Source organism: Equus quagga, chromosome 4, assembly GCF_021613505.1.
Source record: "Equus quagga isolate Etosha38 chromosome 4, UCLA_HA_Equagga_1.0, whole genome shotgun sequence".
Classification (NCBI taxonomy): domain Eukaryota; kingdom Metazoa; phylum Chordata; class Mammalia; order Perissodactyla; family Equidae; genus Equus; species Equus quagga.
In genome coordinates this window covers 84,739,831-84,755,356 of record NC_060270.1, presented here as the reverse complement: position 1 = coordinate 84,755,356, position 15,526 = coordinate 84,739,831, and the positions used below count along the sequence as shown (strand labels likewise).

The 15,526-nt window shown below is 34.5% G+C and overlaps 1 protein-coding gene across 1 annotated transcript in view; it reads left to right on the top strand.

The window, feature by feature from the left end:
* Positions 1 to 15,526, top strand: part of LRP1B (LDL receptor related protein 1B) — a 1,825,183-nt gene that overhangs the window by 1,031,804 nt on the left and 777,853 nt on the right. Inside the window, exons 8-11 of the mRNA XM_046659286.1 lie at positions 3,628 to 3,850; positions 7,167 to 7,338; positions 10,807 to 10,950; positions 15,075 to 15,311. Coding sequence (XP_046515242.1) covers positions 3,628 to 3,850; positions 7,167 to 7,338; positions 10,807 to 10,950; positions 15,075 to 15,311 — 776 coding nt within the window. The remainder of the gene's footprint in view (positions 1 to 3,627; positions 3,851 to 7,166; positions 7,339 to 10,806; positions 10,951 to 15,074; positions 15,312 to 15,526) is intronic.

The following is a 15,526-nucleotide window of genomic DNA, read 5'->3' as shown; positions in this document are numbered from 1 at the left end:
TGTGCTGCTTCTTATGGAATTTCTGGGGTAAATCACAGTCTTACCCATGGTTTCTAAGCCCTAGGCGCAAGAACAATAAAGTACAAAACTATTGCACTTCAGTTCAAAAGGCATCATAATCTAATTATGAGAAAAACAAGGCACACTCAAAATAGGGATATTCTTCACGACAACTTATGTTTACCTTTTAGAAATGGTAACACCATGAACAACAAAGGAAGGCTGAAGAACCACTCAGGACTAAAGGAGTCCAGAGAGAAAAGACAATTGAATGCAATTGGATTGGATTCTGAAAAAAAGGAATTTTCACTACATAGAACATTACTGGCCAAGAGGCAAAATTTGAATAAAAACTATATATTGTATCAGTATTAAAAGTGTTGATTTTGATAGGTCTATTGAGGTTATGGAAGAAAATGTCCTTGTACTTAGGAGATGCAGGCTGCAGTATTTGGGTGTAAAGTATCCATCATGATGTCTGCAATTTACTGTCAGATGGTTCAGACAGTACATGAAATAACCAGAGGGACAAAAGATGAACAACTGATAAGTACAGGTGAGGAATATAGGGATTTATTCTACTATTCTTACAACTTTCCTTAAGTTCAAAATTATTTCCAAATAATGAGTTAAAAGCAAAACACATGACAGACATTCATGTTGTGACTTGACCATGGCTGACTATGTGTAGTTTGAGCCTATTTCATCCGTAAATAGAAATAATCTGCACCTTCTATCTTAGAGGTAATTCTAAGGATCAATGAGATAATGGGGTTCATGTAGTACTATTTGCTTTTTCTAAGATTTGGACAAATATTTTATAGAAAACAAAAGAATGATTTTTCAACCCAGCTACACTTATATCACAAATGAAGTTTAGTTAGATTTTAGATAAATTACAAACTTTAACTTTTGTTTATCAATTATGATACAACCATGCCTCAATTAAAGATTGCCCTGGGAATGAAGCTTTTCTTTGTAACAGTAGTAGGAAATTTTAACTAAAATTAAACGATGCTAAAACTAGCAAACAAAGAAATATCTATATAATCATGTGACTATGGGTACTGAACTGCTTACAGTTTTATGGTCTTAGTACTATTATCCCGGAGGACATTTCCATTTCTTGCATTTCAATTATAAGTGAACAGAGCTCATTGTAGTAAGTATTCTGAGGTCTACATGGGTTCAACTTAGTGTAAAGAACAACTTTTACGTCTCCACTGGGCATTAGTTATTCTGCCATGTGCTGGAGGGACAATGACAGCTTCTTCAGTTTCTTCTAGCTCAGTGCCACTTCACATACCCAAAGGCCTCCTGTTCTTCTGATTTTACACTTCCATTAAAACAGTAAAATTTTGATGAATCATATACTTAGATTTTTTTATACTTTGGCTGAGACTTATTCGGATAGAGAGTTACTTCAACCAGTTTTATTATGACCTGGAACAAATATGAGAATCACTTGAATCATTCCTGCAATAGTAGGTCAATATCACTGAAAATCTTCTTGGAAGAATAATTTATATTTTCCTGACCCTTTTCATCATCACCTGGTTCACTCTTCCTGCATAACTAAACTTTTCAAACAGAAGTGCCAAAAATTACTAGTATTTTAACAAATACCAAATTCAATGGCATGTTCTTAATCTATGTTCTTTTTTATTTTGTGAGGTGAATGACCTAGCCAGTCACCCCAATCCTTTATCCTGGAACTTTCTCCTTCAGACTTCTAAGAGAGTCTGTGTTTTATCCTTGACCATAACCTCTGATCATATTTGGTCTTCTTTTTTCCAACAGCATGCCTCCATGGTTCTTGTCTGGCACGCCTTTTTTTCCTTTTGAGATCACATCTCATTAAATCCTCTCAAGATGGCTTCAGAGAAGTCTCCATCTGCAGACTCATCTTTCCTCTTCCATACCACGTAGATAGTTTCAATCACCTGCTTCATCTATCTATACATAGTCTGTGCATATCACACTACACGTAGTATGTCAGAGCCTCCAACTCTACACCCAAAGCCAAGCTACCTGCACACCAGCATCTCTTCAGCTCTGTGAAGTGAACCAGTCAGAAAAGAAAACTTAAAAAGGGAGACGTTTTGGTATGGGGTGAGAAAGAGAGCTGCCCATAACAGGAATAGTGGGCAATGTTCTACAGCTAGAGTAATTTAACTTGGAATAGCTATGAACAAATGGATTTACAAGTGAAGAAAGAGGAGATGCAAGATGGGAGAGAGAGAAAGGGAGCGCGTTCGAGAGAGAGTCCATACAAGAGAGCAAGCATGAGCTAGCAGGGGAGCAGAGGTTTGAGCGTTTAGCATGACAATAAAGCATAGCACCATATACTGTTTTATTTATTCTTCATTCGAATAGAAAGCTCTTCACCTGACTAGAAGTTACTTGAAAAATAACTTTTAATTTGTGATAAATTGATCTTTCAAAAACATTTGGGGAAATATTTACTCATAATAAGATCTGGCTTGCACTATCACAGAACAGTATGCATTAGTGTTTAATAATTACTCAAAGCCTCCCACAGCAGAAAGAGCTAAATTATAGTTTAAATAATATGTTTTAGCTTGAAAGATAACTGATACTGTTAGATAATACAAGGACATTGGGAAAAGTAACTAAAAACTAATTCACTAAGTTTGTAAAATCAAATACTCTATATTCTAGGTAATATTAATATTGCTCAGTCACTGTAAATTGGATTATTCTTGCCATCGTATTTAAGTCAAGGCAAGATGGTCTTCTATTTACAAATGTAATTTAGTCTCATGAGCAGGTAATCTTGTTAAAATGCTGTCAGGTTAATTGAAATTGATTTGTATTTACTAAACATAGTGAATGCTAATCAAATATTAGACACCAAAGTTTTGGAGGTATTGAAACCTTTGAGTGTTAGTGCTTCATGGAAGAATTTCTTGTCTCTGGGTCAACATTGGTTTTCAGACTTTTCTTCAAAATATATAAAGAGAAAATGAGGAGAAATTGCCTGCATTTCCTATATGAAGTTTTGTGATGTGGGAATATTTGGGAGAATTTGGCATTGGTTTTAGAGGGATCATGTATGTTTTATTTCCATTGCTACACACAGCATATTTGCATTTCCATTTGCTTAATTCCATTCCAGGTTTGCTATTCCCTACCACTCATAGCATTACTGAGCTCCACATAATAGCTTTTATAGGAGACAGACGTTACCAGGAAATTTGAAAAGCAGGTTGAAGATAAAGCCTGATAACTCACGTACCCTGGCCTGGTGACTTGGCTCGCTTCCGAAGCTTATACCAAATGGGCTACAGGCATTTTCTGTGGTGTATGTGTTATCAGCTCTATGAAGCTTAAAGAAACACTTCCCTGATACAAAAATAAACCCACCATAATGATTCGTTTTGGGGAAATTTTACAGTTGTTGGTTAACCTGCTCCCTTATGCCCTGCAATATTCATTAGCAGATTTCTCTGTTTATGAGTGATGTTATATGGAAATGGTTATGGGAAGCTAACAGATGTAACCACTGAAATAAATTAGAATGAAAAGTTCTGTTTTTTACAGATGGTTCTATTGAATATGCCTTTTTCCCGCCCTCTACTTTAACATTTCGTTTTCGTTCAACAGAAAACTTTTCTTTACTGACTATGGGAATGTAGCCAAAGTGGAGCGATGTGACATGGATGGGATGAACAGAACAAGGATAATTGATTCAAAGACGGAGCAGCCAGCTGCGCTGGCACTAGACCTAGTCAACAAACTGGTTTACTGGGTGGATCTTTACTTGGACTATGTGGAAGTAGTGGACTATCAAGGAAAAAACAGACATACTATCATTCAAGGCAGACAAGTAAGTACAATTTTGTTAGAAAATGCTGCTAAGGTAATAAAATAAATGGTATTATACTAGGAAGAATTTCATTGTAACCTGAAATTACAATGTTGCAAATTTCTTATGAAGTCAGGCTACCATGGATCATAAAAACTGTGATGTATTTCCTATACAGGAGAATGTTGTTTTCACAGTGCATTCCATAATATTGGAGATGCCTCTCCCTCCCTTCTTCTCTCTATTAACAACAAGGCACACAAAAGAAAAACCAATGAAAATAAAAATAAAACAATAAAAATGCTGTACTAGTAAGCAAAGAAAGTATTAACGTAGGACAGATGCTATGACCTACTTATTAAGAACTAGTTTAAATAGATCATTCATAGGGAACTGACCATCATCTGTCCCATGTGGCACTGGAGGTATTTTGCTAACAAAAGCAAATGCCTGCTTACAAAAGTATCATTATTATTTTAATAGGTTGAATTAAATTTTTCCTTCTGATGTATTCAAGTACTTTCTAAAATGAGAATTCTGTCAAAGTCACCGAGGTCAAAAAATTTTTCCATTGTATATAGGTTTTCCCTTGCTGCATTACAAGTTTTTGCAGATAACACTCAGTAAACACCTAAAGGAGATCTTTAAGTGGAAATAAGCCCTAATCGTTGGTGCACCGTTTTAATTTAAATTTTACCTCACTGGTTGTACTAATTTCATTTGAGATTCTTATTCTACGGAGCTGAAATATGTGACTCTCTTTGCTTTCTTTTGCAATACAAGGCGAGAATATTCTGTAATGCTCCCTTAAAGTTACTTTTCCATTCTAATCAGCTTTTAACAGTGAATTTCTTTCCCCTTCCTTGGCAGATAAACAAATGCACTAATCTGGGTGGTTAAAAAAATCAAAGTGTTCAATATTAGAGGTGAGGCCAGTTATTTCTTTGTCACTTTCAACTATCTTAAAAACCTTGATTTTTTTGGGCAAGCCTTCGGTATGACCTTTAGAAGACCTGATCTCTAAAATGGTTATGGTGGACCTTCTTTTTACCTATGTGCAATTAAAATTTTAAACCTTGAAACAAGGATAAGGAATTCAAATGATTTTCCCATGTCTACTTTAAAAAGTTTTAATGTCTGAAGTTTTTAATTATCCATTTTTTTCATTTCTATTGCCTGTGTTTTACTGGTTCCCTAAACATATGCTTAGTCTACCACTAAGTAATCCAACATAGATAAATTTTTTGAAGTATTTGGGTTGTAGGCAGAATGGTCTATCCACCACTCGCAGCTCCTCCCACCTCTGCTGTGGGTAATTAGCAGAGGAGGCAACAATGTACTTGCTTTACTGGAACAGCCCCTTCTGAAGGAAGGCAGAGAGGCAGTGAGTACAATTTGATCTTTCCTGTGTGAACATGTTTTCTACCCTGACCAATTTCCCCCTCTGTAGCTGTGCTTTCTCTCCTGGGGTGTGGATTGGCAGTTATGTAGAATGCAATGTGTGTGTGCCACAACCACACACTCCCAGACAGATGACCCCAAACTTTGAACGAAGCATACCTGAGATTAATGGTAATGGAAGAGTTCATCTTGCTTGTAATTTTTATAGCAAAAAAGTATTGCCCAAGTCAAAATTGGGCCCCAGGTATATTTAGTGAATATGATGTCAGCTATGTGGAAAGTGATACTAGTAAATACGTGCGTGCCCACTCTCTCTTTCCCTCTCTCTCTCACACACACACACACCCCTACTGTGGAGTAATAACACTAATATAGAAAAAGATTATTTGGGGTTTCACATGGAATGATTCTCTCCATTAATTCCTATCTTTCATTTCTAGCCTAGACATGTAGAAATGAGATATGATCCAAAAACAACATGCAAAAGCCAGTCTTCTTTTAGTCACGTCTCATGTGAGAGGACCAGAAGGAGTAATGATGAGTCACATATGCTAGGAAGATAACAAATCAAATACTTTAGCTTAAAGTACGGAATTGATGAGATTTCTTACTCAAAATAGAAAATTTTGTAGTGTTGTTCTCTAAAAATTTTTACAGGGCCTGGCTCAGTGGCGTAGTGGTTAAGTTCATATGCTTTGCTTCAGCAGCCTGGGGGTCATGGGTTCAGATCCTGGGTGTGGACCTACACACCGCTCATCAAGCCATGCTGTGGCAGTGTCCCCCATACAAAATAGAGGAAGATTGGCACAGATGCTAGCTCAGTAACAATCTTCCTCAACAAAAAGAAGAAGATTGGCAACAGGAGTTAGCTCAGGGCCAATTTTCCTCACACACACACACACACAAAATGTTTTTTGAAGTTAAGCCATACATACTTTCTAAAATTCTCTTAACTACAAATCTATACTAAAAGTGCACTAAAAGTGCAATATAATGCCAAAGAATAATGTCAAATGCTTTTTCATCAAAAACTTTACAGCAAATCAATTGTCAGCACCACTGTGTCCTGGACCAGAACCATTTTAAATTGAGTATAACGCAAAGAATACACAGAGGCAATGCGCCTAGTTTGTGCCCTGGTATGAGAAAAATCAGTATACTCATTCTTCCTCTGCTTTGCTGGAAGCCTTTCATGACTTTAAGATGTCTGTTCCTCCCTACAATTCCCAAGACCTCTGCCAAGGAGGAGAGTTACATGGTTAGAGTGTCGTGGACAGCAATAAACAGTGTTATTCTCAGAGCAAATAGTATTATTTCCATTATGAATAGGCTTTAGAAAGAATTTAATTTCTGAGTAAAATGCTGACATTTTATTTACAATTATTCCAAATATGTGATTTCATTATTTATTTTCCATGCTGGGGCAAGTATGCATCTAAATTTAACCTGTGATTTAAAAAAAAATGGGATTTTGAACTTATAAAACAAATATTCAAAGGTGCTTTCTCAGTCAGTCCTTTCACAGGCAGCTATGCTTTCACAGATTCTATATATCCATGACTATGGGAACAAGCAGCCCATAAAAATATTTCTAATTTTATATAACAGTGCTATAAGCATATTATTGAATATGCTTGAAAGTTTGGTTCTCACTCGCCTTTGATAAGTAGCTACTGAACATGTTTTCTTAATGATATGTCAATAAAATTCTCTTCCATACATTTGGAACTGCTGTATACACCACTGCATAATGTTTTCTTCTCAGGGAAAATTTTTAAATTAGTGAAATTTTGAATTCTTTGAGAGAAAATAAATGATAATATGCTTCTGACTCTCCTACTATGGGAATTTTCCACAGTGGTAAATAGCAATCGATTTTTCCTTTCAAGTTGAAAGCAGCATAATTAAAAATCATAGTTATTGCCCCTCTTTATAGGTCAGACATCTTTATGGTATAACCGTGTTTGAAGACTATTTGTATGCAACCAATTCTGATAACTTCAATATCATAAGGATAAACCGGTTTAATGGCACTGATATTCATTCATTAATTAAAATGGAAAATCCCCGAGGAATACGAATCTATCAAAAAAGAACTCAACCAACAGGTAAGACACAAGATTTCTTTATAACCTTCATAATGGTGGACTGAATGGGGATATGGTCCTTGTGCCTTTGTGTGGTGTTAAAGTAGGTGAGTCATAAATTCTCTGTTTTGATAGCAAAAGTGTACATGCCTGCTTGATAAAATGGAATAGAGTTCCCTTCACAAGTCTAAATGACAAATTGTTCAGTTCCTAGTGAATTGTTTCTACAACAATAGAATTGAAATGATGGCTAGATTTAGATTCAAGAAGGAGCTTTCAAACATGAGGTATGGAGACAGGAAACCCAGATGCTATAGATTTATTTTTTTGTATCATTTTGGAGACAAATTTCAAATCAGGTGACTTTCTTGTAGTATCTGTCTCATTTCTATTGCAGTCATTGAGGTCTCTTGACTTAACATCCTAATTGTTCTTTAATACACATTAATTAAAAAATAATTTTTAATGGGAAGGCTGCAATGTGTCTAAGTATTTCTTAAAAACGCAAATTAATTACTTTGCAAACTAGGTTATGATGCTTGTTCATCAATACTGTTTAGGCTCAATCATATGTAGAATGATTAACGTACAACAATCACCACCCAAGATTTCCATTGTCTTTTTGTGCTTCAAATTAAAACTAATTTAGAATTATCTAAACATTAACATAGATTCAGTTGAGGTAATGTATTGTCACACATATGTTTACAGTAAATTCAAATTTGGAATTCTGTAGATAACCTTAGAGTTTGATATTAGGGTTTATTCATTTGCCGATTAGTCATTGACCATTTACTATGTGCTATTCTACATATACTGGGAATACAGCAGTGATTAAAACAGACAAAATATTCTTGCCTTAATGAGATTTACTTCCTAGTAAAGAAGACGTAATAAAAAAGACAAATAAATTATTATATTAGAAGATAGTAAATGATACAGAGAAAAATAAAGCAGATGGAGGCATAAGGAATGTCAAGGATGGGGGTAGTTTGCAATTTTATTTTATATTGAGTGATCAGAGGAAGCCCCATTGAACAGATAAAATTGAATGAAGGCTTGAAGTAATTGAAGGAGAGAGGTATGTATAAACATGGCAAGTAGAGAGATGAGCAAGGACAAAGATTATAAGGAAGAGTGTGCTTAGATTTTCAAGAAGGAGCAAGGAGACCCATGTGTCTGGAGCAGAGTAAACAAGGGGAAGAGAAGCAGGAAGTTACGGTGGAGAAATGAAAGAGGACCATAACACATAGGGCCCTGCAGACAATTGTAAAAACTTTTGCTTATACTTTTAGTGATATGAGGAGTCCTTAGGAAGCGTTAAGCAAAGGCATCTCATGATCTGACTGGCTTTTTAAGGAATCAGTATGCCTATCATGTTGTCAATAGGCTGTAGGGGACTAGGGTGGAAGGTTAGAGAAAGTAGTGGGTTAGAACAAGATGGTAGCTGTGAAGGTGGTGAGAAGTAGTTAGATTCAGGATATATTTGAAGGTAGAGCCAAAGGATTCCTTGATGGATTAGACGTGACATGTAAATGAAAAAAAGAGTTAAGCATGGGTTCAATGTTTTGGGATGAACAAGTGGGATAATTGAGTTAGCTATTTTTGAGATTGAGGAAACTAAGTATGGAGCAGATTTGGGGGCAAAGAAAAGAAGTATAATTTTCATATATTATTTCAAATGTCTGTCATAAATTCAGGTGGAGATAGCAAGGAGATATTTGAATATGCAAGTCTGGATTTCAGGGGTAGTCCAGGCTGAGATGGCAGGAGTCATTGGCATATAGACGACATTTAAAGCTATGAAAATGGACCTGGTCACCAAGGAAGTAACTATAGATGGAGAAGAAAAGAGTTCCAAATAATGGACACGGGGACACTCCAACAATAAGTCAAAATGAATAGGAGGAACTGAAAGAGGAGAGTGAGAAGAATCTTGTTAAATCCAATTGGCTATTGGATTTAGCAGCAAGGAGCTCAAAGGGATCTGACAAGAGCAATTTTGCGGTGAAGTGAATGTCTGGATACAACGGGTCTGAGAGACAGGAAGGAAAGGAATTGTAGAAATGAGCATAGATAAATTTGAGAAGTGTTGATGTAAGATGGAACAGGGAAATGAGGAGCTAATTGAAGGACTGCTGTGGGAATTAAGGTTAAAGAAGGACTGTTTTTCCAAGATGCAGAAATAATAGCACATTTATATGCTGATGCAGAAATAATGGAACATTTGTATGCTGATGGACGTGATCCAATGGAGAGAGCAAAAGTATTGATGAACGTGAGAAAGTAGAGTGTTGCTCAGTAGGTGAGAGGAGGTGTGATCTAGTATACAAATGGGGTAAGATTGGAAAATAAAAGCAACTCTCTTGGTGGGAAAAAATAGTAAAAACATTTCACTCACCTTTTTATTTAGAGAATGAGGAATACAAAAAGAATATGGCAGAAATTTTTAAAGTATAGCCATTCTATTATTAAAGGAAAATTGCCATGTTATTCATCACAATTTTAAGTGCTAATTGAAGAAATATAACTACCATAATACATAAAATTACTGACATTAGTCCTACAACAGTGTTTTTTCTTTGACCTATCTTTTGTTTTCTCATCCTCTCCATATGGCACTTTTCCTATTTTTTTTTTTTCCTTTCTCTAACTTGTACACTCATGAAATATCCTTCAAATCCTCAATCGCCACATGCAAACTCAGCCTCCTCCTTTTCGCAATTACAGTCACACAACCACAAAATTCATTTTGTGGCTGGATCTCAAAATGGTAATAGACTCAAAATTGAAAAAAAAAATTTGTCTCAGCACATCTCAATAAAAATAATCACTAAATCACATTTCTTCCAGGTTAAGTACCCATATAATGGATTATTTCAAAACAAATCCTTTCTTTCCTTAACTACCTAACCTGGGATATTTTTATAGTATCTTTTTATATTTGGAAGAAATGTGTATTTTAAAAATAATGCTGCAAGTATGTACCAAAAAAATCACATTTAGGGCCGGTCCTGTGGCGTAGTAGTCGAGTTTGCACACTCTCCTTTGGTGGCGCAGGGTACATGGGTTCGGATCCTGGGCGCAGACCTCTGCACTGCTCATCAAGCTGTGCTATGGCCCAGCATCCCACAAACTAAATAGGGGAAGATTGGCATGATGTTAGCTCAGGGCCAATCTTCCTCAAAAAAAAAAAAAAAATCATGTTATTTTTATTTTGCTTACATGTAAGCAGTTTAAATTAATAAAAAAATATTTTCTCTCTCAGAATTGTTTTTTAAAAGCAGCCTTAGAAGGATTTTGGCAAATCTCTTCCTCTTCTTCTATGGAGTTTAAACTCTTTTCCAATTAATCATGGTACTAAATAGTTGGGTATATAGATTTTTCTACGATTCCCTCTTCTTGCACTGTAAAAATTTCAACATACTGATGCACATAATTATCTTGTCTTTGGAGAATTTCAAGCGTGCTGTTTTTTATTTGTTGTAGTCAGAAGCCATGCGTGTGAAGTGGATCCATATGGAATGCCAGGGGGATGTTCACACATCTGTCTGCTCAGCAGCAGTTACAAAACACGGACCTGTCGCTGCAGGACTGGCTTCAACTTGGGAAGTGATGGCAGGTCATGCAAAAGTATGTTGTGAAAATCAAACATTTTGCCAGCAGCTAGCTTCAGAATAGGGTTTTTAGTATTAATTAGTAACATCAACATCAATATTAGGGAGTGAAATTCAGTTCATTATTCAATTTTCCAGGTAACTGGAGCTATACTAATTAAATATCAATCTCTTTAGCAATTTTATTGAAAATCTTTCTAATAGCTAGACGTATCTTTGTTTTGTTTTTAAAGTATTCTAGAATAATTTAATTGTTCTCTACTTAAATAAACTAATAAATACTTTTTATAAATGACTTTTGTAAGTTTAAAATTTTGCGCAAAAATTAGTTAAGATCTTTCTTTGGGGGCTTCATAATAACATATAGTAGAATCGCCCCTGTAGAAATGGTGTCTATGTGGAGGCTGTTGGCCTTTAAATGTCCCTGAAATGCCATGATTTTTAAAGCTATGATGCCTACATTTTACAGTGTCCATTTTATCTCCATTTTGTCATAGTGGTAGCTTTTTATTTCTGTCAGTGCTCCCTCTCTGGTCACTATTCTGCCATCTCTTCTACTTTCTTGTCAGATGCTTGCTGAGAACTATGAAATGAGGCCACTAAATCTGTTATAATTTTCAGTATAAATGGTTAGAATTAATAGCATGCATACTTTAAATTTGAGAACCCAAGAGGATCAACTGTTACAAAATATATGCATTTTAGTATTTTATTTCCATTTCTAACTTTGTATTAAATGTTGGGAATGTAAAGATACCAGGTCTCATGTTCAAGAGGTCCTCTGAATAATTGAGAATACTGTGTCAGAAGCCTCAAGAAATGAGAAGTTGTGTGTATGTGGATACATGTCTGTGTAACTAGCCTTTAAACTGGTCTAGTTGCCACTTGAGAAGTGATGGCACGTCGTGCAAAAATATAATCATACACATTTATACATACATGTGTGCATACATACCCACAATTGGGAGAGAAAGCATAAGATCAGAGTTGCATAAGCTTCAATCATCCCTAATGTAGTGTATCAGTCCGGGTACATTTATATTAAGAGAAACAATTGTAGCTATTATAAGAAGAAAGGATCAAACACAAATAGATAGGTACTTACTAAATTATTGAAAAGCCTGAAACAGCGACTTCTGGACTATATCTTCAGAACATTCTTCAAAACTATTATCAAACTGGCCTTGCTTAAAGCTGGACCATCTGCCACAATCAGAAGCTAGGGCATCAGGAAGCTTAAGTGGCAAGGGTAACTTCAGAAACACACCGTTTCACCTGAAATCCAGGAATTAGGAAGTTTGCGCTGCAACAATTAGATCCAGAAATGTATCACAACTGATAGTCCCCTACTGGCAAACAAAACAGAAGAAAAGGACATCCTCTTCCTTACCTCTTGATATGCACAAAGGAAGAAGACTGATATGGCAAAATTCAATTTCTCCATTAGATGAATACCAGCAGAAGGAGCAAAAATTGTCCTCATTTCGTTATTCCAAACTTGAGCTTGTATATCTGATTTTAAGTATTTAAATCAAAATGAGAACCATGGCTCTGTTTCTGTGAAATATAGTTTTTAGTTTTCAATTGTCTGTAGTACAGGAAAACACATTAGAAGAAACTTTATAGCTATTGAATGACTAAAAAATGTGACTAAAGAAAACAGTGGGGAAAATAGTTACCATTCTTATTTAAAATATAACATACACACACACACAAACACACACACACACACGCATACCTTAAACCAATGAAGTAACCAGATTTACAAATTATCAATTAAAAATAAAAGCAAAAATAAATGTTAGCAAGAATTGGGATGGTGAAACCAGTGTTCTTATGTGTTGCTAATAGAATTAGAAATTAATATCACTGTTGGAAAGATATTTGATAATAAAACAAAAGACATAAAACTGATAATATCCTTTAACAAGTTTTTTCATTTTTGAATGAAGAAATTCATTGTAAATGTATTTATATTAACAAAACTCCGAAACAATCTAAATATCCAACAATAAATAAGTAGTTGACCACATTGTACTGGCTCTCCAGCAAGGGAATATGATGCTGCCATTGAAAAGACTGTTTTGAAGATTTTTTAATGACACAACAGAATATCATTAAATTTTTAAAACTTAGATACTAAAATGCATGTGTTTCCTATTTTTAAAAAACAAAAGTTTCTATGCATATAAAGTTGGTAGGAAATACTCAAGAATGTTAATTTTCAAATGAATTTGTACTACTTTTAAATAATATAAAATATTTTTAAGGAAAATAGTCCTGAAACTAGGTAGGCACTGAAAGGCTGTGAGGGCAATGAGGAAGAAGGCTTTATTCTTTACCCAGTAACTTCATTTCTGGAAATGTATACTGAGAGACCATCTAAGAAAATGTACAAAAGACTAGGGTGAAAAAAATGCTTATCATTATTATTTTAATAATGAAAAGATAAAACCAACTGAGGAATGGTTTGGCAAATTATCATATATTATACTGCTCATACGGAAAGAATGTAAGACTTAAAATAATGGATCAATATAGAACATAATTTTGATGCTAAGATTTAATAAGAAAAGCAGAATATAAAATTGTATCCTCTTCTATGTAAGTAAGTGTACGTTAGAAAAATAGTTAGATAAGTTAAGTTGAAATAGTCACACAAAGGAATACAATACAGCAGTGAAAATGGATGAACCATGACTCCAACCATGGATGAATATGAAGAATGTAATAATGAAATTAATTCACAAAAGAATTCACACATGCAATTCAAACATGCAAAATTGAACAGTATACTGTTGGGAAATACATGTAACATATGTGTTAAAACTTTTGAAAAATACATGATAAACACAAAAATCAGGATATATTGAATGTCTCTGGGATGGAAGGGGGATGGGTTTGGGGTACTTGCATGCCTTCCAGTGTTCTGGAAATATGCTTAAGATCTGTGCTAGTTACGTGGATTTGTTTTTATTTTTATTCTATATATATTAAAATTGTATAAATATTTGTTTATATACACTTAATATTCAATAAAATTAATTTTAAAAGAAAATAATAGAAAGAAAATATAAATATATAAAATATATAAAATGATAATATAGTTTGTATTGAGGGTGTTGAGTTTATCAGTAATTACTTATTTTTCCTGTTCTTTTTTTCTCCAAATTTTCCATAATGTAGCTATTTTACTTTACTAAGAATCTCACTTATGTTATGGTTATCCAATTATAATTGAGTCTTTTGTATCCTCACTTTTATTAATAAAACTCAGTATGTTTTTCCTTTCATATAAAATATTTCCTTCAAAATTATATAGACTAAACTAAGTATGGGGTGCCCTAACAATTGGAGAGCCTTGCATATATTTTCATATAAAAGTCTGAAAGGGTCAATTTACTCTGTAGAGAAAGCTACCATAATTCTGGCATTTTAACCCAGGAGATAGGTTTTTGTTTCAGGTTTTCATTTTCTTTTTGTCTTGTTTTTGATAAGGGCTATGTTGTACATCAGAGTTATTGGCAGCTAGCCTCAATCTGTAACATTCTAATTAAAATGTGAAGAAAAAAGTGATACTGTAACTGGCATTTGATTTCTTTTCTTAAAAAAACCCCACATATTTAGATAACAGTAGTATCTTCACATGCAAGTATATGACACTGTGTGATTCTTTTTGTTTGCCTCTCACAGTCTTTAGATGCAAACTCTGAAGGAGGAGTGTTTTAAATATTTTAGAGTTTTTAGCATTGTCAAACATAATGAATATTACAGTTGCTATCTACAGAATGTGTTAAATTGTAATGAATTGTAAAATTGAATGTGCCGGATATTTTAATAAATGTCCATTTTACAGTTACAAGTTATCCTATGATCTGTCATGTTTTTGCTCTACAGACAGTTACAGACAAAAGAATAATTAAATACAACCCACTCACGGAAGTAATTTCTTTTTTAATTAAAGTAATGCAATTAGCTGGCCTTCTTGCATCAAGATACATTTGGCATATTTTAGAGTTTAATTTTTGGTATTGAGTTTAAAAAATGCTAATTGTGCCAGTTAATTAAACAGTGACATTATGCAGTGTAAAGAAGATTAGGCAGCATCGGTTGTTTATGTTGGTAATCTTTCTTCTGCAGGACCAAAGAATGAATTGTTCCTCTTTTATGGGAAAGGACGCCCAGGAATTGTTAGAGGAATGGACTTGAATACCAAGATAGCTGATGAATACATGATGCCCATAGAAAATCTGGTAAACCCTCGTGCTTTAGATTATCATGCAGAAACCAATTATATTTACTTTGCTGACACCACCAGTTTCCTAATTGGCCGGCAGAAGATAGATGGCACAGAGAGAGAAACCATCCTGAAAGATGGTAAGTGACAATGTGTAACATTAACATCAAACTGCCCAGAGACAGAGCACTTTTAAAGGATAAAGCCAATGTATGTCAAACTGACTTTAACCAGAACCCAAGTTACCGTTGGTTTAAAAAATTTTCTTCAGTAACATTATTTCTACATTTTTTACGTACCAGTGTGTTAAAACCTTCATTATAAAATTGAACTTGCAATTTTCCACTACATTTTC